The sequence below is a fragment of the Lathyrus oleraceus genome, chromosome 6 (genome assembly GCF_024323335.1).
Source record: "Lathyrus oleraceus cultivar Zhongwan6 chromosome 6, CAAS_Psat_ZW6_1.0, whole genome shotgun sequence".
NCBI classification, from domain to species: Eukaryota; Viridiplantae; Streptophyta; class Magnoliopsida; order Fabales; family Fabaceae; genus Lathyrus; species Lathyrus oleraceus.
This window is the reverse complement of record NC_066584.1, coordinates 349876373-349900714: the sequence shown is the minus strand read 5'-3', so window position 1 is coordinate 349900714 and position 24342 is coordinate 349876373. Positions and strand designations below refer to the sequence as shown.

Genomic DNA, 24342 nt, shown 5'->3' with positions numbered 1-24342 from the left:
TTACGTCAATTAAGAATTTTGAGAATTTTTTCAGATTTGTTTAAAACTACCAAAACAGAAAATAAATCATAAAAAATAGAAAAATAAGGAATTTCGGTTTTTTAGGGCGGCATCCATTATTTATTCCATAGATAGAGGCTTTTGATTACTGATTTTTTCCTAATGAATCGACAAAAAATCGGAATAATCTGAGATAATTTGTTTAAAAACAGATTTTTTTTTAAACCTAAACCGCAAAAAGACCAAGACACAAGAAGTTTAGAGAAAAAAAAATGCTAAAACACAATACCTAAAATTATAATATTGGTTAAGATCTACAAGAGTCCCCGACAACGGCGCCAATTTGATCCGCTGTCGCGCACGGGTCAAAACGAGTAATTAGAAAACTATAGTTTAGCGGAAGCGATAACTCGAGTATCGTATCGCAAGGATTCTTGTATTATTTTTAACCTAATGAAATTTATTTAAGGGGGGTTTATGTTTTAGTGGTCGATTTAGAAAACAAAGCAAAAAAGTGATTAAAATAAGCGATTATAAAATAAGTCAATCTACTGTTTTCGGTTTCCGGCTAATCACTGGTTTTTACCTACCAATTCCCTAAGCGGCTTCGATCTCTATTCGATTCAAATTCGATTGACAAGCACAATAGATATATGATAGATTTATATTCCTATATTCTGAATTAAGCAAACGGATAAATACAATCGTGGATTAAGCAAACACGATTTACAAACGCAATTTAACGACAAAGCGACGAAAATGACGATTAATAGTTAGGAATGCAATCATACGAATTTAATCAAAACCATTCCACAAAATACAGATTAAGCAAATGCAATTTCATAGAATAGAATTGAAAGAGAACGAAATTAAATTGATAGAATAAAAACCTCAAAACCTTGGAAATTCGGTTACAACATATTGACTCTAGGAGATTAGTTCCTCTTCATGATCGCACCAAAGCAAAAAGTTATTGTGAATAATGTGTATTTTCTACATTACCGCGGCTTCCCTTTTAAACAGAATAAGGGTTTCACTAATAATTCAAACTGGGGCGGAAAACCTAAATTCGGCCCAACAAATGGCCCAAAAGAAAATATTTCCTAAAGTACGAACCTTCAACGAATTAATTGAGACGTCTTCACTCCGAATCATCTTTTGTCTTCAAGATAAAAGTTGTAGCTATTTCTCTTAGCTTTCCAACGCCTGATAGCACGCCTCGATCCGATACTCCTAGCTCCAGTTATGAATTATTCGTGCAGACTGCTAATGCTGAAAATAGACGGCGAAAAACAAATAAGTGTAAAAATAAGATAAATTATAAAAACACATTAAAAGGGAAAAATAACCAAACTAAAACATGAAAATACATAAGTATAAATATATAAGAACGTGCATCAAAATGCACTGATCAATACTCCATTTTTATGGAGTGTAGACAGTGATCAATTGTCTCTTGATGCCACGAAGACCGCAAAAATTAGTTAATGTAATGGATGCAAATTCACCCCTCTATTTGTTTCAAGACATTTGACATGATTCTTTTTCTACCAGTGCCTTGAATTTTTTGAAAATATCAAATGCACTAGCCTTTTCATGCATGATTCATGTTTTCATACTAAATTCATCTGTAAAGATTATGAAGTACCTGTTTCAACCATTGAATTCCGGTTTGATTGGTCCACACGCATATGAAGTAAACCAACTCAAGCTTTATCTTGACTCTCCATGATTCATAATTTGGTATGCTTTCTCTATGTTAATTTCTCATCAATTTGTCAAGTTTCTTGAAGTTGTGACCATATCTACGATGCTACATTTGTGTGTCATTCTATGTAGTGGCTTTTAGGTACATCGGGAGGATCACAGGTGCAATAACTACAAACATCCTGTTAGATGAGATTTGAGTGAACATGGTCAGACTCTTATCGTTGTGAAGCACTTTGCAACTTCCATTTTTGAACACAATAATGAGATTCTTTTGCATCAATTTGATTGTTTTTCAATTCTGGTAGATAATACACATCACTGATAACTTGAATGATGCCATTCATGCATAGCTTGAAGTTACCCTTTCCCATCACTTCCATCTTTGAGTCATCTCCCAGCCTGACAGATTTTCTGAATTTCTTCTCATCAAAATTATAAAAACCATAAATTGCTTGAAACAAATAATTCTTGGCTTTAAGATCTTTGAGCTTGCTCTCTTCTTCAATCTTGCATTGTTCTAGTGTAGTATCTGATAAAGTAGTAATCACTCCACTTTCCATAAATTTTCAATATTCGTTGGATCAAAGAAGATTCTTCATGAACATAGACCAATGATTGTAGAATTCATCGAACTTGAAAATTGAAAAGGTTGCAAATTTTGAGGAATCCGCCATAGAAAGAACTTGAATGGTGCATCCCGAGAGATGAAGAAAACGGAATTACTAAAAATTCCCATCTTAAATCAAAAAATATATTTTTCATTTATCTAAAAAAATAAGACCTTTGAGAGGCACTTCTAATTCCACTTATCAATACAAAAGAAAGTCTCATATGCAAAAGAAAGTCCCATCTCATTTATTGATATATTAAGTAGAAGTGAATAAATAACAAGTAACACTATACTAGTAATCACTTAATACGGTGACCGTAACACAATTAGCACAAATATTCTCTAATTAATAATGCCTATGTCACTCTTAAGTTAATATTTCACATTTTATTTTTATGATAAAAGTGAATACACTAATATATGAATGATAAAAGTAAGGGAGTAGGTTAGTACTTAACACGTGTCCCTTTCATTTGACACACACAGGGAACTCTGTCTCAAGTTCCCTGCCGTCACTCACAAAATCGCTCTTCGATATTTTTGTGTGTCTAATATGCCCCTTAATTCCTGATTTTCTCCCACCTCTGCGCCTTTTTATCTCTTCCTCTCTTTCTGCTACAATAAATTATTTATGCACTCAAAATCATAGATTATCCCAAAATAACAAACACTAAAGATACTGAAAGTCAACGGGTGCTCCCCGCAAGCCTAATTTGGAAACTGGAAAGTCAGCGTCACTGTCTCAAGATTTTCATCAATAAACCAAAACTCCCAATTCTCTTTTGTTTCTGGCCATTCTCAATTGGTCATTGGAGGTGACTCTCAAGCTCTGCCTCTCCGACAAAAAAGGATCTAACTCATGAGTACACTTTCAACTGTGAGTTTCTTTATTACTTACTTTTCAATCCTTACCATCTTCTAATTGCAACTGATTGTGATACATTTATCTTGCAGCTGGTGAATTTGTTTTTGCTACTTGCATTGATTGGTTGTAGCTCATGGACAGTTCGGAGCATCTCAAGCTGCAAACATATAAACATTAACGAAGTTCGACCTCACAGCGTCAGTATTACCGAATTCGGAGCAGTTGGCGATGGGATCACTCTCAATACAAAGGCCTTTCGGAATGCCATCTTCTATCTAAATTCATATGCCGACAAAGGTGGGGCCAAGCTTTTTGTGCCTGCTGGCCGGTGGTTAACCGGTAGCTTTGATCTCATCAGCCATCTGACTTTGTCGTTGGACAAGGATGCTGTAATTCTTGGATCAACTGTAAGAGATTCATTATAAATAATATAATATAGTGAAACGCAACGGAAAAGTAAGTTTAGTACTGATGCTAAATGTGTTCCAGAACTCTGAAGATTGGCCGGTTGTGGATCCTCTACCATCATATGGTAGGGGAAGGGAGTTGCCGGGTAGACGGCATAGAAGCCTTATTTACGGGCACAATTTAACTGATGTTATCATTACAGGTTGATAATGTTCCACGAAAAATAATCTTCTAAAGTATACATATTTTGTTGTATATTGATTCCATTTGGTGTCCCAATGAAGGTGACAATGGAACTATAGATGGTCAAGGGAGTATCTGGTGGGACAAATTTCGTAACAAAACATTGGATCATACACGCCCTCATTTAGTCGAGTTGATGAATTCAACGGAGGTTCTCATTTCAAATTTAACCTTTTTGAATTCACCATTCTGGACTATTCATCCTGTATATTGCAGGTTTGTTCCCTTTCTTTAGTCATTACCATTTTAAAACCGCACAATAGTAAAGCTTTCATGATTATGGCCTATGGAGAGATCTGAGACTATTTTTCTGGATGAACAGACATGTTATAGTTCAGAATGTCACAATCCTTGCCCCTCTTAGTTCACCAAATACAGATGGGATTGATCCAGGTGAATTTTCTCTGCTAGGCTAGAAAGCCATATTGACAATGCACAAATATTCTAGATTGATCTTCGAATATTTAATGTTTATCCAGTTTTGGTGTCACAAATAGTTTTAAAGGGAAATTTTCATTTGGTTGTTGTTGTTTCTTTCAGAACACTCATCCGATTCTCATAATATATCTTTTAATTGTGTCCAGATTCTTCCAATGATGTATGCATTGAAGACTGTTATATAAGCACCGGGGATGATCTCATTTCGATCAAAAGTGGATGGGATGAATATGGAATTTCTTTTGGTCGACCAAGTACAAACATTATCATCCGCAGGCTCACTGGGAGGACAACGAGTGCTGGAATCTCTATTGGAAGTGAGATGTCTGGAGGTGTTTCAGAAGTTCATGCAGAAGATATTAACATTTTTGATTCACGTAGTGCAATTAGAATAAAGACTTCACCCGGCAGAGGCGGTTACGTTAAAAATGTCTACATCTCTAACATGACATTGGTTAACATAGATATTGCTATTAGGTTCTCTGGTTTATACGGAGAGCATCCGGATGACGCGTATGATCCAGATGCTCTACCTGTGATAGAAAGGATTACAATCAAAGATGTGATTGGAAAAAACATCAAACGTGCAGGCCTTATACAAGGTATTAAAGGTGACAGCTTTGTCAATATTTGTCTATCGAACATCACTCTTAATGTAAGCAAGAAAAAACCATGGAACTGCTCGAACGTTAAAGGATACTCTGAATTGGTTTCTCCGGAAGCTTGTGTGCAACTCAATGAGAGAATATTCCCCGATCATTTTTCAGACTGTTATCAGTTACCAGATCTCGTTAGGAGTTCGAGTAGTCGCAACAGGGCTGCTTGGTTGCTGTCTTGGTAGGTTATGGAGTTTAAAATATTATGCTACCAAAGTTCTCTTGTACCTGAAATTTGATTGGTGGGTTTCCTTATGAAAGGTAAATTTTACCTGACCTGAGAAATGAAATGGTGTTGTGTTGTAAGAATGATATCAAATCTATAGATGATTGTTTATTGTAACTTGTGTGTAGTAACAAATAAACAAGTGATTTATTAGAAATATTGTAACTTGTGTTTGAATCATTGAAATGTAAGATAAACATCAATGAATGTTAATGATCTCTGAGATGAGGAAGGTTTGCAGCTGATTGTGCTTCTAGAATCTCTCCGGTCTGTGCATACTATTTTAGATTGTGCTTCTTTCCTGCCCTGTTAGCATGCTGGTGTGGAAGGAGCCAGGAGGTGTGCAGGTGGCAGGGTGTGGAGTTGGAGGAGCAAACATGCCAGTTACTTCTCCATTTAAAGAGCATGAGGCTGAAGATTAAGAGGAAGTTTCATGTGAATTTTCAGTGGTTTTTTGGCTTAGCTGTGTGTTGGAACATTTGATTTGCTTGCGATGATTAAATCAGTGTCTTGAGAGTGGTTTGTAACTATTAACAAAGATAATAAGGACTCTGCTTGGTTGGGGTGGTGTTCAAATCAGGGGAGTTATTTAGGCCAATGTTGCTTATAAAAATAGAAGATAAATATTAAAATTAAAATTAAAAAAATGTAAAATAAATGTATACAATTTTAGTAGTTTGATCTAAAGATGAAATGAAACTCTCTATTGTACAATGTCTTGGTAGTTTGAGAAATTAATGAGTATGATTATTGAATATGTTTCTATAAGTTGGATAATGGCTGGGATACTAAAATAAATACATGAATATTTTGTGTTTTTATCTTCATTATACTGTTAATTTTAAATGAATACAATTAATTTAATTTAATTTAATTGATTTTTATATTAGTTATTTATAATTTACTAATATAAAGATATTTATGTTTAATGGATGAATGTTTAATTCTATATTTGAATTTTAATTTTGTAACATGTAATTATAATTATAGTTTAAAATTATATTTTAGAAAGAATATAAGATATTTGTTTGTCTATTTAAATGTTATAAGTTAAAAATTTTTTTGGTAGTGTTATAAGTTAAATTTAAAAATAGTATTTTTTAAGTATTCTAATACATTTTTTTTTTTTACATTTTTTACTATGGTTTTAAAATTGATAAATATGGATGAAAGCTTTTTTATTAAAAATAAATTATAATTTTTGTGAAGTAAAACACTATTTAATATATTTTAAATTAGGAAAAAAGTTGATATATACAAAAAAAAGATTAATATATAAAAACAAATTTGTAAAATATATTAATAATGACGTTTTTTATAAAAAAATATGAGTATAATTTTTCCATTATACTAAAATAAATATTAAAAAATTTATGTTGATAAGTTTCTAAGAGTATTATATTAAATTTTAAGTATTAAATTGGTATGCACTGATTATAAAATAATTTTACAATATTGCTCAATAAAAATTTATTTTACATGGTATAAAATTCACTGTGTGGAGGATGTATATCACATTTTTTCAATTTTTAATTAATGTTATATAAAATGAAACGACCCATTTCGGTGATTTTTTTTTTAAAATAATTATATTTTTCAAATTTAATATTAAAATAATTATTTTTTAAAAAGATACGAAAATTATCACCTTTCCGTGACGCATCCATTTAATATTAAGAGGAGGCGCCAACTCCTTGACACATGCTTCTGAAGCATTGCACGGAGGCGCCAGGGTTGTGGCGCATGCATGTGTTTTTAGCACATGCGCCCATGAATATGACGCTCCTCTTAGAGACATTTAAAATTAAAAAAAAAAATTAAGGTGTATGCGTCAGATGCATTAACGCATACACCAATGCATAGACACATGCGCCAGCAATCCTGACGCCTCCATGCATGCAATGCTTTAGATTTAGATAGGCGGTTATTTTCGTATTTTTTTGAAAAAACAATTATTTTAATGTTAACTTTGAAAAATATGGTTGTTTTAAAAAAAATCCATTTTGATCATGGTTTAGAATTTATATTAATATAATTATAATAAAATATAAAGGTCAAAATTTTAAGAGATAAACCTGAGTACCCAGAAAGGGTTTATCGTTTACCAGTAGAAAGAAGCTAAAACTCTCTCATCTCATTGCAACTACAAATCTCCACCTATTGTTTTCAAAAGGTAAATTTTCCAACTTTAATCATGTTCTTATAGTTTCTTCTGTTCTTTGTAATGGGGTGTTCTTATTAACTATGATTATTGGAGTTCCTTTAAGTTTGGAACAAACCCTAATTACTTCCTAGTGTTTGATTTCGCATGCATGATGCATTCTTTCTGGATGAATGACATGTATAATGAATTACAAATTTCAATTAGCATTTATAGCACATTTATAGCAACTTGAAGGGGAAGATTGATAATTTTCTGTTTTCAACTTGGAAGTCCAAAATTATAACGACCAAAGAAAAAAATTTGCAATTTTTCTGGATTCGCATACCAATAGTAACAGGCGTACCAAACAGAAAAAAAGGAAAAAAATCGGTATGGACGAGTACCCCTGCTTCACAGGTTTTAAGTGTATGTGTTATTGCTCTTTCCTTGATCCATTGCTCTCAGGTCATGCTTATTGTCTTCCCTTGTGATAGTCTGTGTTTGTTTTATTTGGTTTCTCGAAATTCTGAAAACCTAAAGTTAGAAAATTGGATTCAGATTATTTGTCTTCTCAAGTTTTCCTAGACCTACATACGCAGTCACTGTAGTCGTTGGCAAATTGAAACCATTGGATGACTCACATATGGAGTTCTTTGTTTTGAATTCAATTTGTTGAAATCAAAATGTGAGGTGTTTCATCTTTATCTAATGGTTTCAATTTATCAACTGAATTAGCTATACAGTTAGTTAGTTGGTAAGTTGTTTCCTTTTTGGGCCATTTAGATGGGAATAGACACAACCTATATTAGGAAGAAAGGATACTAAGCAACTTCACTACACTTGCTTTATTGAATCAGCAACAGGTTGGAAGCGGTCTTTAGGAGTCACACAATAGCAAGTATCGACTATTTAAATAAAATCATTTGATTCATATTCCGAGTTAATTTGAAGCTGATTTGATGAAGTCAAAATACAAGCCGTTTAATCTTTATCCAATGTCTGAGGTCCGTTGATTTTGTCACTATGTTTTCCATGATTGTAGTGAGAATCCAGCTCCCGAAAGGTTATGCTTATGGCAATTGAGGAGGTGAATATGTTGGTTTTCTTATGATGTCTTTGAATTTCATAAAATTTTGCAGATTTATTATATTTAAAAAGTGAAGCACTTTTGAATATAAAAAGATACCTGCCATGGCAAGCTTGTTGACAACATCAATCTTCACATATTCTCCTGTCAACAATGGTTCAAGGAGTTATAGAAAGTCAAGTAACTCTTCTATACGAGGGTGTTGCGTAAAAGCAATGAAGTCAGAGAAATCCTTGGAAGAATTATACAATGTCAAAGTGGAAAGAAAAGTTTCACCTGAAAAACTAGCTCAGCTAGAAGTTTCAAGATGGTCAGTATGGAAGACCGGAAAAAGCCAGTTGCCATGGGATTGGCAGGTAGACCAACTGGTGTACATAGAAGAAGGTGAAGTGAGAGTTGTTCCTGAAGGGAGCAAGCGTTTCATGCAATTTGTTGCCGGAGACTTAATCCGGTATCCAAAGTGGTTCGAGGCTGATCTCTGGTTCAATGGTCCATATCAAGAACGTTATAGTTTCCGAGCATATGGTGATGACTAACGATGCTGCTGCATTATGGTCACGTATTAGTAATCTGTTCATGTTCTTTGGTTGTTATTATCAAATAGTTGTTTTGTAGTTTTCAGATACTAAATGTACTGCCTTTTGTTACCAACATTCTCTTCGAATGTAATTTCAATTTCGAAATTGTGCAGCTACATTGCTTTTACTCTAATCACTATCTTACCACAACTGACCTTATTAGTGGTTTATACTACTTGAGGACATTTCCTCTCGCTTTTCTAGCTACATTTGGTTGGAGAAGAAAATTCAAAACAATGTTTCGACTTTCCTTTTTTATTTCAAATCTTAGGATAGTAGAGATTATGCGGCAGAGGGGCAAACTGAGGTAGCAAATTCTTGATTGGCCAAAGTTTTAAAAACAAAGGTTGGAAAACAAGAAGATACATATAGCTAGAAAAGTAACATGATTACATTGCCTCTGTAAGAAAATTAACAGGTAAAACGGAGTTATACTTACATATCCATTGACCGGAACTATCTCATGTATATATCTATAGTAAGTAAACAGAGATTCATGTTACATAAAGATTGACAATCCCATGTATATATATAAGGAACAATGTTATAAAGAAAATATATCAACAAATCCTTCTCTAAGATTGAGAATCACTCTCAATTTATAAAATACAATGCCTATCTTGGGGAAACTTCACTTCCATCTTTGCTGATAACTGAACATAGGACCTGCTTGGAAATATGTGTTTCAAGCTCTCTAGACACGCCTGTTAGCTTCAAGTCAAAACTGCTTCTGTATTTATGTTGTGGAGATGCTATCATGCTGCTAGAGAACACCGATGACGAGCCTGCAGAAAATCTTCTTCTTGGGCTTGAAAGCCTTACCGGTGATACATGAAGTTTTCCTTTTGCTATAAAAGGTGTTGATGTTGACCCAGTTCCCTCATTGCCTATATTTTGATCTACATTCATCAATGGTCCACGTTTTGTTTCCAATGGAAGAGGTTTTAATGAACTATGCTCTCTTGTCGGTCTTTCTCGCACTAGCCTTTCCCTCGCTTTCTCAGTTGCAACTAGAGCTTTTTCACTGGTCAATTTGATGAGTTTCCAAGGGTTAATGCTTACATGAAACCTTTTTGTATTGATCAAAGGGGAAGGTTCAGTATCTCTTTCAATCTTGATAGACAACCTCGGCGAGCTCTGAAAACTCAAAACAAGCTTCACTTTAAGGTTTAAGTCAGAATCAATGCTTAAAATGATGCAGTCTATCTAATTCATACCTGTCCTTTGCATAGAAACCTTGACATTAGTGTTGGCTTTTCAGGTGAGTCAAAATCAATACTGTCATCCGATGAGAGGTCAGAATCATCAAACGACTCCAATTCCATCGCATCATTCTCTTCTCTCATTGCAAGAATATAGTCATAGGTCCTCATGCCCTTTAAACAAATCAAATAAGATTCAATAGCACACGAGCTGTACAGATAATTAAAAACTGAAAAAATTCGTCAAACTGATTATTTAGCACTTGGTTTCTAACCACTTCGACAAACTAATCATAGTCGACATTTCAAAGCAAGAAAAAAAAACTACCTTTCGTATTAGGAGCACGTGAAAGAAGAAAAGCTGCCCCAGTGCAGCTGAACTATAAGCTGTCAATGCCATAAGAAACACCTACACCATTCCAAAACGTTCAAAGCAAGTCAGAACTGGTGTTAAATCGAAGATTCAAAAGTCAACAACAGAATACAAATTTCCCACGAATAATTCAGATAACTATTACACATATGGTGGCAAGAACTCCTCTTGGAAACTCTACAAAAAGTTTCTTATGAAGCTCCTTTTCTATTCCTCTCTTATCCACAAAGCACCTGATAAATATAGCAAATGCAGTCCCTCCTTCAATGATAAGCTGATCACATAACAGACAGTGTTGGAAATGATTCAATCAACTAAATCCAAACTTGTATTGTGTTCTAAAATTGAACATTCCATTCCATTGTATTCAATTCTATTATCTATACTATTCAGTACTAACCATTAGCAGGACAAAAATCATAAGAAGAAAGAACGTTGTGTAGTTCTTTTTCCCAATACAGTTATTCAACCACTGAAAACAACAGAACAAAACAATAATATATCAGTAATAAAAGAGGAGAAAGAATTTACAAATCCTAAAGTCTATCAGATACTAACCCTGCAATGGTGATCGAACCCTTCAACACAACGATTACAAGTTCTGCAGTGCTTACTATGCTTTTTCACCTGGTTCACATAAGAACAAAGTTTCATAACTTCTTATTTAAACAATAAACTGTTCACTGTAAGAGTAAAAGTAACTGAAAAACCTCAAAATCACAAAGTATGCAAAAAGAGATATCGTCCTCTTTAAGATCTGGAGCAATAGCATCATCATCAAATTTCATAACCAGTGGAAATGGAAGAAGAGGTTCCACTTGCGCACTCGTCTTCACCGGATCAAGGTACTTCCGCTTAATGAAAGTCCTAAGCACCTTCTTTTCCACCCTCTTGAAAAACCTCACCACAATCTGACCTATAATAAATCCATAGTTGAGCTTCTGAATTACATTCCTTTTGTTCTTTTTGTTCTTTTTCTTGAAACTAGTTCTGTCTGTAGGATCAATCGCAGTACACCTCACAAACAGAAACATAACCGAAATTGCCTATATAAAACAAGAAATTATCATTACTAGTATACTCTAAAGCAGATAGATTAGAAGAAAAGAAGAGGAAAATGAATAGATAATCTACCATGAAGGAAAATATGAAGGTGAGTGTTATCTCTGCAATTCGGTTTCCAAGGAAAAGTCCGAGGAAAGTGTAGAAACAAACTAGAAGAAAACTATAAATTCCGATGCCTACAAACTGCGACATTGAAAACCGATGGTTAAGGAAGAGAAGAAAGAAAGAATTGGGGGGAAAATAGAAAGGTTAAGTTACCTGTAAAGGGTGGAGAGGACGTTGCCAGCCATGGCGTCTCATGGTGAGTGGGGGTATGAAAGTGAAAAGTGGGGGTTTGTGAGAGGTGTGGTTGATGAAGGTCGTCAACGGTCGTATTTTGTTTTCGAAATTGAATTGTACCGCCCTATGTGACAAATCATGCTGGCTTTTTTGCTTTGTGGTTTTTTTTCTGTTGTTGCCAATACAAGACAAACTTGTTTGTGGCTGTGGGTGGGACCCTTGGTATATTTAGATTGAAGGTCTCGAAATGGACTTCATTTACTCTAACATCTGCGGGCCATTAGTCTATTTCACAAGAGTAATGAATAATCATTTAACTTAGATATTTTCGATTAAATCTGACACCCCCATTTTGAGCAAATTTATTTTGATACTCTTGTATAAATTTTGGAAAATTTTGAAATTTTCAGCTTCGTATCAGAAATTTTGTGAATTTACAGGTTTTTACTAGTCTCGTGAGATAGATACCATAAATTTTAAATTTTCGGAAGTCATATACCGAAAATTTCAAAAATTTTGGTGAAGATATACTGGAAATCATGATTTTTTTACGTAAAATGGTTAAAATTCTCAGAAATTTAAAATTTCCGATACACTGGAAATTGCGAATAATGCCAAATTTTTTATATGATCCAAGAATTATCAAAAACATGATTTTCAATTTTTTTGATACAACGATATGCATAAATGGTTCTTTTAAAAAGTCATCACATATAATAGATGCATATTTATCACAAAAGTTGTTCTACGTACAAGATTACAAAACTATTTATGATGACTTTCTAACTTCATCTTCCTAGTGCCTAATCCATCCTACATGTGCTGATTCCCATGCTTTTGTATCTTTAGTATAATTCCGTCTCCAACGATTAGTGACGAGTGACAATGGACTATCAGGTTTCAATTTTACCTGAATGCAATGATTGTCATTGACAAAACTAACAACAATGATTTTATGTCTGCTCGTATACATAGGTGGAGCTAATGTAAGAGGAAAAAAAGTAATGTTAAGTTTCTTTGGCAGGGAGACAAATACGACAATGTACCTATAAGCAATAGGCTAACCCATATCAGGAATCGTCATCCATTTATCTTGACCCCACACACCCAAATGTTCTATTTTCAAGGCATTTCTAACTTCAGAGACCGTGTCATAGAAAAAATTGGAATTTTTTTTTAGGGTATTGATAAACTTGAGTATCTAACTGCGTCCGAACTGATAGAATATAATATTTTGTTATAATTAGTCATAATTAGTTTCCTATAATTATGTTGTATCATAATTAGATAGTTGACCAAATGTTACATATTGATGTATATATATTCTATTCATATCAATGAGAAGGACACAATTTCCATTATCTTACATGGTATCAGTCCTAACCGATCTCTCTTTCTAAAAAAAATGCGTTCCTTCTTCTCCCTCATCCAGTCTGCCGCCGCACGTTTCTTTTCCCTCCTCGAAGTCTGCCGCTGCAACATGACTACTGTACTCTGTACCGCCGTCGCCGAACACGAGAACCACTATATTCTCTCGCCTCCCGCCTCTGTTCGTGCCACCGCCGTCGCACCTGCAGTCATGTCTGAATCAGACCATTCAGAACACAGTGCCGCCGATACCCACAAATCTGCTGATACTGGGGATTTCGGCCAATCCAAGAACAACACGTTTCGAGGTTCCAAATAGGAGTTTCATCCCGCACTTGCCGTCTCCAATATTAGGAACCACATTCCTATTATTCTTGAGATGGAAAAAGATCAATATGGCACCTAGGCCGAGCTTTTCCGCATCCATGCTCGCTCACATCGAGCCCTGCATCACATCGTTCCATCTATCGGAAAAGAGCCACCAGCCATTACCGACGCCAACCATGAACAATGGTCCACTCTTGATGCCACCGTTCTTCAGTGGATTTATTCCACTATTTCTACCAATTTATTGACCACTATTCTAGAATCCAACTCCACTGCAATGGAAGCATGGAATCGCTTGGAAGATATTTTTCAGGACAATCAAAATGCTAGAGCTGTCACTCTTGAGCAAGAGTTTTCTAACACTCGTATGAAGGATTTTCCCAATGTCTTAGCTTACTGTCAGCGTCTTAAGATGCTTTCTGATCAGTTGAGAAATGTCGGTTCCCCTGTCAACAATCATTGTCTGGTCCTTCAGCTGATCTCTGGTCTCCCAGAAGCTTACCGCAATGTTGCTACTGTGATTCGTCAGAGCAACCCTCTTCCGGCATTCTATCAGGCTCGTTCCATGCTCACTTTAGAAGAAGCCGGTATGACTAAGATGGCAAACACAGGCTCTCATGCTGCTATGCACACCACTCAGCCGAAACCTACTGAAGACACCTCTCAGCGTGGCAACCGCCGCCCCGACAACCGTTCTCGCTCCCGTGGCAACCAGGGTCGCGGAGGAGGACGTGGTAACTGCAGTGCACTTCAGTCTGGAGCTCCCAACGCTCCCTCACCTTGATCCGCTCCTCCTTGGCAACAGTAATAGCAGTACCCAACCTAGCAACCATGGGGTTGGACTCCACCACCATGGACTATGCCACCGTGTCCGTATCCCATCTCTCAGTGGACACGCCCTACTGGTCCTCCTAAGCAGCCAGGCATTTTAAGATAGTGTCCTCAGGTGTATGCAACCTCTACCTCATCTCAGATACCGACAGACATTGAGACCACAATGTACACCATGTCACTCCACACTTCTGACAAATCAGTGGTACATGGATACGGGCGTAACATCTCAGACAACCGCATCACAAGGTAATCTCTCGTCTTATTTTCCTGTAAGTAATTCAAATCAGAAAGTCATTGTAGGCAGTGGCCATGGAATTCCAATTCACGGCACCGGACACACACAAATAACCACATCTCACCAACCCCTTCACCTTAACCATGTCCTGCATGCCTCGAAAATTATTAAAAATTTAATTTTTGTGAGACGACTCACCACTGACAACAATGTTTCTGTTTCCTTTGATCCTTTTGGTTTTACTGTCTCTGATTTTTAGACGGGGATCACCCTTCTCAGATGTGGCAGTCGTGGAGATCTTTATCCAGTTACCACTCCTCCCAGTTTTGTCGATCTCACATCCAGTCTTTGGCATAGTCGTCTTGGTCATCCTGGTGTGTCTATTTTGAGTCCCTTCGCAAAAATAAGTTCATATGTTGTGAACCTTTTAATTCTTCTGTCGTTTGTGACTATTGTGTTTTAGGCAAACAAGTTAAATTGCCATTTTTTGATTCTCAAACTATGACTTTGATGCCTTTTGACATTTTACATAGTGATTTATGGACATCTCCAATTTTAAGTTCTGCTGGTCATAAATATTATGTCTTATTCTTAGATGATTTTACAAACTTCTTGTGGACTTTTCCTATTAGCAGAAAATCTCACGTGTTTGAAACGTTCAAGTCACTTACTCAACTCATTCAAACTCAATTTTTGCAAAAAAGTCAAACTTTTCAATGTGACAATGGCTGTGAATATAATAATGAGCTTTTTCAAAAATATTGCACTGATCATGGTCTAGTTTTTCGTTTCTCTTGTCCCCACACATCCTCGCAAAATGGGAAAGCAGAACGCAAAATAAGAACCATTAATAATATGATACGCACTATGCTAGCTCATTCTTCTGTTCCCCCCTCGTTTTGGCATCATGCTCTCCACATGGCAACTTACCTGTTAAATATTATTCCCTGTAAAACACTTCATAATCAGTCACCAACACAACTCATGTATCTTCGTGATCCCACCTACACACATCTCAGAGTCTTTGGTTGTCTATGTTATCCATTATTCCCGTCATCTACCATTCATAAGTTACAACCCCGCTCTACTCCGTGTGCCTTCTTGGGTTATTCGTCGAATCATAGAGGTTATAAGTGTTTTGATTTGTCTAATAGAAAATTAATAATTTCAAGACATGTTATCTTTGATGAAACTCAATTTCCCTTCACCAAGATACACTCCCCTTGACCTCACTCTTATCAATTCCTAAATGATGATGACCTTCACCCCTACCTTATACATTAGTGGCAAAATCAAATTTCACCACCTGTTGCACATAACCAACCAACACCCATAATCCCAATTGACCAACCACTACCCTCAATAAACCAACAATCATCATCTCCTACCTCTTCGATCAACACATCCATTACAATAAATTCTCCATCACCACCATCAATTCAACCGCATCCACCTCCACCTACACGAACCATCACCACCCGAAGCATGAAAGGCATTGTCAAACCCCACACGATATTTAACTTATCAATCTCTCACTCTGACCACACCATCTCTCCCATACCTAAAAACCCTAAACTAGCCTTATCAGACCCGAATTGAAAATCTGTAATGCAATCTGAATTTGATGCTCTTATTCGAAATAAGACGTGGGATTTAGTTCCTCGTCCCTGTATGCTAATCTTATTCAATGTATGTGGATTTTTAGGCATAAGAAAAATTCTGATGGCTCCTTTGAGCGTTATAAGGCTCGTCTTGTAGGTGATGGCAGGTCATAGGTTGCATGTATGGATTGTGATGAGACTTTTAGCCCCGTGGTGAAACCCGCTAGCATTCGAACAGTGCTTACCATTGCTCTATCCAAATCCTGGCCCATTCATCAACTGGATGTCCAGAATGCCTTTTTACATGGTGATCTTCGTGAGACTGTTTACATGCATCCGCCATTGGGCTTCCGCGACCTCCGTCATCCAGATTATGTATGTCGGTTGAAGAAGTCATTGTATGGTCTCAAGCAAGTGCCTAGGGCATGGTACCAATGTTTTGCTGACTATGTCGCCACCATTGGCTTTCACCATAGCACATCAGACCACTCCCTCTTCATATATCGACAAGGTTTAGACATGGCCTACATTCTGCTGTATGTAGATGACATCATCCTCATCACCTCCACCCAGGTCCTCCGCAAATCAATTATGTCACTCTTAACATCTGAGTTTGCAATGAAGGATTTGGGCCCTCTGAGTTACTTTCTAGGTATTGCAGTATCTCGTCATCCTAATGGAATATTTCTCAGTCAAAGCACTTATGCATTAGAGATCATTGAACATGCTGGCATGGCGTCCTGTAAACCACCAGCCACTCCTGTTGACACCAAGTAGAAACTTAGCACCTCCTCCGACACTTCTTATAAGGATCCCTCCTTGTATCAGAGTCTTGCAGGGGCCCTACAGTATCTCACCTTCACTCGACATGATATATCATATGTTGTTCAACAAGTTTGTCTTCACATGCATGCCCCTCGCACGAAACACATGCTTGCTCTTAAGCGCATTTTACGCTATGTTCAGGGCACCTTACATTTTGGAATAAACTTATCCCCATCTCCCATTATAAAGCCTATCTCCTACACTGACGCTGATTGGGGTGGATGTCTTGACACCAGACGTTCTACATCTGGGTACTGTGTTTTTCTAGGTGACAACCTTATTTCTTGGTCTTCCAAAAGGCAGCCAACTCTCTCCCGTTCCAGTGCTGAAGCCGAATATAGGGGGGTTGCCAATGTTGACTCTGAGTCGTGTTGGATTCATAATCTTCTCCTGGAACTCCATTTTCCTATTCCTCAGGCCACTTTGGTGTATTGTGACAATGTTAATGCCATCTATCTATCTGGTAATCCTGTGCAACATCAGCGTACTAAGCATATTGAGATGGACATTCATTTTGTTCGGGAAAAGGTAGCTCGTGGTCAGGCTCGCGTCCTTCATGTTCCCTCAAGACATCAGATCGCAGACATCTTCACCAAAGGACTTCCTCGCATTCTCTTTAATGATTTTTGGACCAGTCTAAGCGTCTGTGAACCTTCCGCTTCGACTGCGGGGGTGTGATAGAATAAAATATTTTGTTATAATTAGTCATAATTAGTTTCCTATAATTATGTTGTATCATAATTAGATAGTTGACCAAATGTTACACATTGATGTATATATATTCTATTCAGATCAATGAGAAGGACACATTTTCCATTATCTTACACGAACCAACGACCATGACTCTTCGTCCCATCTAAGTAAAGCTACAATAGCCCGAAAACCACATTTTCCATCGCACCCACATCAACAATGTCATCAATGTATGAATTCAAGAAACCAGGAAATTGAGACAAGTAAAAATGCCTCAAAGATGTAGTGGCCAGTTGATTTTGACCTGGCAAACTTGACGGTTGACTTATTGTTGGTTTCGTGCATGCTTTCTTTGTAGTCTGACTCCCCTGCGATCCCTCATCATACTCCCATTGTGAAGGATCATGATGCACATCCCTCTCTTCACCCTTTATGCGCTTCTTAACTCCCCTCTTTAGTTTGTACTTCACCGGCGGTGGACACACCGAAGTTATGGATGGATGTGTTAGTTCCCTAACCTTTTTCTTCAACACCTTTTGACCTACAATATCCAAAGAATTGAAATATGTCTTTAACTCTTCACACTTTGCTTCTAAATCCAACTTTATACTAGTATCTTTATGATTGACACCATGCTCTTCAATGTGTAATTTCTTCCAAAAAACATGAATTGGATCTAAAGGAACATGTGTGCCTTGTATTTGGAAACCGATAAGTTGACACACACAAGATAACCCATGTGTTATTCTAATGAAGCAACCACAAGCATATTTGTTTGTACCAACAAATTTTACCATTTCTAGTTCCTTCCCTATATGCTGTATACACTGCCTTGAAACAAAACCGTGCAAGTTGGTATAAAATGGAGAGTTATACCGATGCTCAATGTTGGTAATACTTTTTTGGAATTAGACCATGTTTGAACCAAAATTCAACTTCAACATGGTGTTCACATCATCCCAACTTTGGCATAAATCTCCCCGGTTTGTAGTCAACGTGTTTTTTAGACTACAATGAGAAGACTCCACCTTGTTCATTATTGTGTTCCCTAAATAAGTTACTCTGTTATTCAAAGCAACAACAAACCTTTCTTTATAAGGTGTTAACCATGTTTTAATCACATACTTAACAAACAAAGGAATATCAGCACAAACAGTCTGAAAGTGCTCCAAGTGTGTGATAAATTCAGTTTCTCTATTAGTATACATGAAATTGTTCCATAGATCCATGACATGCTCATGACTTTCTGATTTAACATACTCTTTACATTTCATGCTAACGTTTTTTGGAATATGGAACGAACATAACAAATGAGTTGAATTTGGAAGCACAACTTCAATTGCATTCATCAATGCAAGTTCTCGGCCCGTCACCACAACATTAGGTAGCAATTTATCTAAAGAGAACAACCCTTTGAGCTTCTCCAGTGCCCATCTGAAGTTTTCCTCCCTTTCATGCTCCAAATAGGAAAAACCTATCGAAAACGTCAATTTTGTTGACGTATCTCAAGCACTGGTAGCCGGCACCTGTATGATCACGATGCAAATAATAAAAAAACTGATAAATCAAAGTATGTCAAAATGATATCAATGTATGATCACGATTCACATTACCTATTTGTCTTGTATGTACAATAAAAAATCAACACCAAGTGAAACATATTCAACAACTTCACTGAGTCAGGATGTGTCCAGAAGATATCAGCAACAACATTTGAGTCTTCCCTATTTCTTGTCCAACACGTATATTTTTCTCTATGAATAAGGCTTAACAACATTTGCATTTCCGCCAATGAACCTCTCTTGCTCGCATTGTATGTATCTCTAGCTTTATACACTTAGGGTAATGCTGATGAGGTTTTCTGGATCTTTGTCTTTCAAGGTAGAAACTATGTACCGTGAAGCCATGTTGTACTTCATCATGTCATTCATAAACTGTCTCTCATGAACTTTTATACGAACCAATATGTCATGGCCATCTAAATTCTCATATAGTTTATGATTGTGAAACTCACACCTAACCACCACCTTCTAATCGCTACCACTCGGCGCAAATCTCAGCCTAAAATGGCATTTCACTTTCATACTATAAGTGCCCTCTGAGGATTTACTGCTTTCAGATGTATTCTTCCTTTTATAATTTCCTCTTCTCTCACAACCCAAATCTCCAGACAAAACCTTATTATTCAACTAATTCAAGATATTTTGTCTTGCAACTCTTACTTAAACATGACACCCCTAAATGCAGTGCTTTTATTATAATATTCTTCATGATTTTTTACATATTAAAAAAAGACTTAAATAGTCATATGGTCCCTGTAAGTTAGCTGTTTTTGAATTTGGTCCCAAAAACCTTTTTTGGGTCAGAGTCCATATATCTCACTTTCTTGATTAAGTTAGTCTCTGACGTTAGAAGTATTTTAAAAAAAATACTTAGATGTTCATCGTTGCTGACGTGGAAATGAATTGATATGTTCTTTTGTTTAATAAATTACACACGTGGCCATGAAAAATTTCCCACAAAAAATTCCACTAAGTTTAGAAATTGTCTTTTACTTTGAGTCCCTATAAATTAGGATTTTGTCTATTGGGAGAAAATAGAAACCGTGACATTGTGGGAGGGAAACGACGAATGAAGACGGTGAGAAGCTCTGTTGCATGACCAACGAATGCAACTTCATCAGATTCCAGCATGATTCAGTAAGTGATGAATTTAAATTTGATTTTTCATTACATGGGTAGGGTTTTAAGGGACTATTTAGTATATTACATGGGGGACATGAGTATGAAGTAGAAATTGATCTGAACATGTGGAGCTTATTTGAAGCAACTGGTATTGTGAAAGAGATAACCGAGCTTGAACATTCAAAATATTGGTTATGATGGTATAACAATGATGCTGACAGGTACAATAGAATGGTTAGTGATAGTGATGATGAAAAGGTATATCAATATGCCATGGAAATGAAAAGTACAATGCGCATATATGTTGAGCATAAAGGTAATGTTCAAGAAGTTGAAGTTGGTGATGTTCAAGAAGATGAAATGGGTGATGTTCAAGAAGATGATGTAGGTGATGCTCAAGAAAATGAAGTAGGTGATGTTCATACAAATGATGTAGGTGATGATTAATAAGATGGAAATGAGGATAATGGTAGTAGTGAGGATAATGACTTTGAAGTTGATAGTTTATCATTTGATGATAGCGAAGATGAGAGAGCTCTTGGGTTAGATGATATCTTTGAAGACCACGACAGAACTAGTGGGGTAAAAGTTACAGCAAAGAAGCACAAGATCACTCCAAAGAAAGTTCCAATTGTTGTTGATAATGCAAGTTCATCTAGTGGAATGGATAATGAGATGGGCATCAATTATTCCAGTGAAGAGCTTGGCAGCAGTGACCCTGATACTTCTGATGAAGAAAAGGATCCAAAATATCCAAGGTTTAAGAATTCAAAGAAGCCATTACTGAATGGCCAATGCTTAATGGGAGAGAGATAAAGTACGTCAAAAATGACAAACTTAAAGTAAGGGTAATTTACAAGAGCAAATGTGGGTTTTTAGAACTAGTAAGTAAAGTTAGGAATAAGCACACATATAAGATGAAAAGATGGGTTGGAACTCAAACGTGTGGTAGGGTATTGAATAATAGTCCAGTTAATTCCAAGTGTGTAGCTAAAATTGTGGCGGCTAAAATGTCATCTTCTAGTGGTGTTAAGATTAGGGATATTGTTTCTGAGATTATGAGTAACTTTTCTTTTGGGATAACAAAGAGAAGGGCATGAAAGGCAAAACAAATTGCAAAAACATTGATTGAAGGTGATGTTGTGGAACCAATCTTTTATGGGAATATTCTGTAGAGTTAAAGAGAGTCAATTTTGGGAACACTTGTAAAATTAATGTGGCAAGGGTTTGAGCAACAATACAACTAAGGTTTGGCTGTTTTTACTTTTGCTTTGATGGGTCTAAGAGTGGATTCATAACATCTTGCAGGCCATTCGTTAGATTTGATGAATGTCATCTAAAGGCTAAGTATGGATGGACTCTTCTTATTAATGTTGGTAGAGATTCAAATGACCAATACTACCCATTATATTTTGGTGTATGTGAAATTGAGACAAAAGAGTTATGGAGGTGGTTTCTTGCATTGCTTTTGGAGGGCATTGGTCAAGATAAAAGATGGGTTTTCATTTCTGGTCGACAAAAGGTACTTTCACATACATTTCACTTACGTAAACCTTTTGGATCTCACCATAAGTACTTTCACAAACAAATCACAAACATAAATAGATGTCATATAAACAAGTCATTATGAAATAGAGATGAAATCCAAAAAATCTTTATGAAACAGGGATGAAAATCAAAATGCCACAAACATAGAGGGACATACATCATTAATTTCAAAGGTTCTTATACATTAAATACTAAACATTGCAGGGACGACATTAGACAATTATCCTTCTTCTCGGGACTAAAACAAAAAACAAAATACAGATACCACGAACATCATTCTTGCTACCATGTCTGGTAATCAAAGAACATACACCAAGATAAAATCAATAAAACCTTAAACGAATTGGCCTTCTTCCTTTCGTTTTCCAACTTCAATTTCATCTTCTCTTTTTTCTTAGCTTCAAGGTATTTAATGATGCAACCTAATTCATGCATTACCTTTGTGCAAGTGCAACCAAATGAATTTTTGGATTCATTTGATGCGTTACGTTCTAGTTCATCATCCCATATGAATAGCTTGCAACTTGACACACCCAAATTTGAACATTTCCAGAATTATTGTGTAGGGTTTTCAATTGAATTTAATATGAACATCCTCATTGCTCTATTGCAATCACAAACTGGGTTTTGAGTCTTAGAGAAGTTACCTACTGATGATGTTGCCATGGGTGAATGTGCAAAGACCTTAAAACTAATGCAGTCTGAAGAGGAAGAATTTGCAGAATATGATTTGAAGAGAGGAAGAAGATGAAGAATTTGCAGAATACGTTTTTGACTTTAGTCCCCTTTTTTAACCCCCTCCACTAAGTATTCCACGTGTGTAATTTATTAAACAAAAGAACATATAAATTCATTTCCACGTCAGCACCGTTAGACATCTCAACCGTTTTTTAATAGACTTCTAATATTAGGGACTAACTCAATCAAGAAAGTGAGATATAGAGGTGCTGACAAAAAAAAAAGATTTAACGACCAAATTCAAAAATACGCTAACTTATAGGAACCAATAGGTCATTTAAGCCTTAAAAAACATTGTGTGATTCCTGAATTTTTGAATTTTTTTATGAGTTTTAACAGATTTTTGGGGTTTCATAAGTTTTTACCGGGTTTTTGGGGTGTGAGTTTTTACCAAATTTTTGGGGAATTTCATGAGTTTTATCTGATTTAAAAAAATCGGTGTAAAATTTGATTTTTTACCCGGATTCGAACTATCGTATTTTTAGAGAGATCTATGAGTTTTAACCAAATTTTGGGGGAATTTCATGACTTTTTAACTTAAATTTTCAAAAATCTATGAGTTCTTTTACCGAAATTTTCAAAATATTCAATAGTGTTAACTTCGCTTTTTTGCCTTTCGGATATGAACTACCGAATTTTTCAGAAATCCAGAAGATTACAAAACATACAAAATTTATCCAAAAATCCGATAGTGTTAACTTCATTTTTTATAGGCCTACTCGATATGAATTACCAGATTTTTTTTTGTGTGGATTCTAGTTAATTTGATTCTATTTTAACTTAGTTTTTGACTAATTTGATTTTATTTGATTGTTACTATAAATACCCCGTGCGACAAATCTCCTTTTCGCCCTCGAACGACAAATCAATTTCTTTTGCCCCCGTGCATCTAATTCAAAATCAAGACAAATTATTTTCATAAACTAAAATCAACCAACCAAAAAAAATATCGAACTACGAAGCTCTAATTTTCTCAATGCATTATGAGAATACGTAGGCACAAGGATTTGAATCCTTGGCGAGCTCAATAATTAAAAATCTCATTTCGCCCTTTCTTTTATAAATAACTTCTCCTTTAAATATTTTAATAAAAACAATTTTACAGATAAGAATAAGAATAAAACAAATTACTTTGATAAACAATCAACCCTTAGAACTTTAGGAGGTTCATGTTGAGTACAACGGAGGTGATGAGTGCCTAACACCTCCCCCCCACTTAACTGGCTCCCGAACCCATATTCGGTTGCGATTACCGTCTTATCCTTTTCCTTTAGGATTTTATCATTATTTTCCCTATACCTTAGGAATGAATAAAATATGACAGTGACTCTGTAATTTTCCCACCGCGACACACACCAAACTAAGTTCTTTGAGTTGTTCAATCAAATCCAATTCTCGAACCATAAGCGTTGATATCTGCAAAAAACTTCCTACTCAAAGCATCTGATAGGACATTGGCTTTACCAAGATGGTAACTCAAACCAAAATCACAGTCCTTTAGAAATTCAAGTAATCTCCTCTGTCTCATATCCATCTCCTTCTAATCAAACATGTATTTCAAACTCTTATGATTGCTGAACATTTCAAATCTAGAGCCTAACAGATA

General features: G+C 35.9%; 5 protein-coding genes across 6 annotated transcripts; 4 read left to right on the top strand and 1 right to left on the bottom strand.

Moving 5' to 3' along the window:
- The first annotated feature begins 2783 nt into the window (after positions 1-2783).
- On the top strand, positions 2784-5401 carry LOC127091911 (probable polygalacturonase). Its single transcript, XM_051030650.1, has 6 exons — positions 2784-3197; positions 3275-3592; positions 3675-3795; positions 3878-4052; positions 4159-4229; positions 4421-5401. The coding sequence occupies exons 1-6, from the start codon at positions 3180-3182 to the stop codon at positions 5113-5115; spliced, it is 1398 nt and encodes a 465-aa protein (XP_050886607.1). The 5' UTR covers positions 2784-3179; the 3' UTR covers positions 5116-5401.
- Positions 5402-7174: 1773 nt separating this feature from the next.
- On the top strand, positions 7175-9076 carry LOC127091909 (uncharacterized). 2 transcript variants are annotated; one of them, XM_051030648.1, is made up of 2 exons: positions 7175-7329; positions 8439-9076. In XM_051030648.1, the coding sequence occupies exon 2, from the start codon at positions 8491-8493 to the stop codon at positions 8920-8922; it is 432 nt and encodes a 143-aa protein (XP_050886605.1). In that variant the 5' UTR covers positions 7175-7329; positions 8439-8490; the 3' UTR covers positions 8923-9076. The 2 variants fall into 2 exon arrangements, with proteins under 2 accessions (XP_050886605.1, XP_050886606.1); XM_051030649.1 differs by having other exon boundaries at positions 7218-7329; positions 8157-9076.
- Positions 9077-9333: 257 nt separating this feature from the next.
- Positions 9334-12075, bottom strand: LOC127091908 (protein S-acyltransferase 18). Its single transcript, XM_051030647.1, has 9 exons — positions 11863-12075; positions 11674-11787; positions 11250-11585; positions 11098-11166; positions 10940-11011; positions 10685-10813; positions 10495-10575; positions 10182-10340; positions 9334-10101 (listed from the first exon to the last, which is right to left on the bottom strand). The coding sequence occupies exons 1-9, from the start codon at positions 11902-11904 to the stop codon at positions 9580-9582; spliced, it is 1524 nt and encodes a 507-aa protein (XP_050886604.1). The 5' UTR covers positions 11905-12075; the 3' UTR covers positions 9334-9579.
- Positions 12076-13288: 1213 nt separating this feature from the next.
- On the top strand, positions 13289-14362 carry LOC127095576 (uncharacterized). The gene is made up of 2 exons (XM_051034247.1): positions 13289-13459; positions 13658-14362. Exons 1-2 carry the CDS (start codon positions 13289-13291, stop codon positions 14360-14362), a joined length of 876 nt encoding a protein of 291 aa, XP_050890204.1.
- Positions 14363-20681: 6319 nt separating this feature from the next.
- LOC127095575 (uncharacterized) lies at positions 20682-21266 on the top strand. Its single transcript, XM_051034245.1, has 2 exons — positions 20682-20838; positions 20902-21266. The coding sequence occupies exons 1-2, from the start codon at positions 20682-20684 to the stop codon at positions 21264-21266; spliced, it is 522 nt and encodes a 173-aa protein (XP_050890202.1).
- The last annotated feature ends 3076 nt before the right edge of the window (positions 21267-24342 follow it).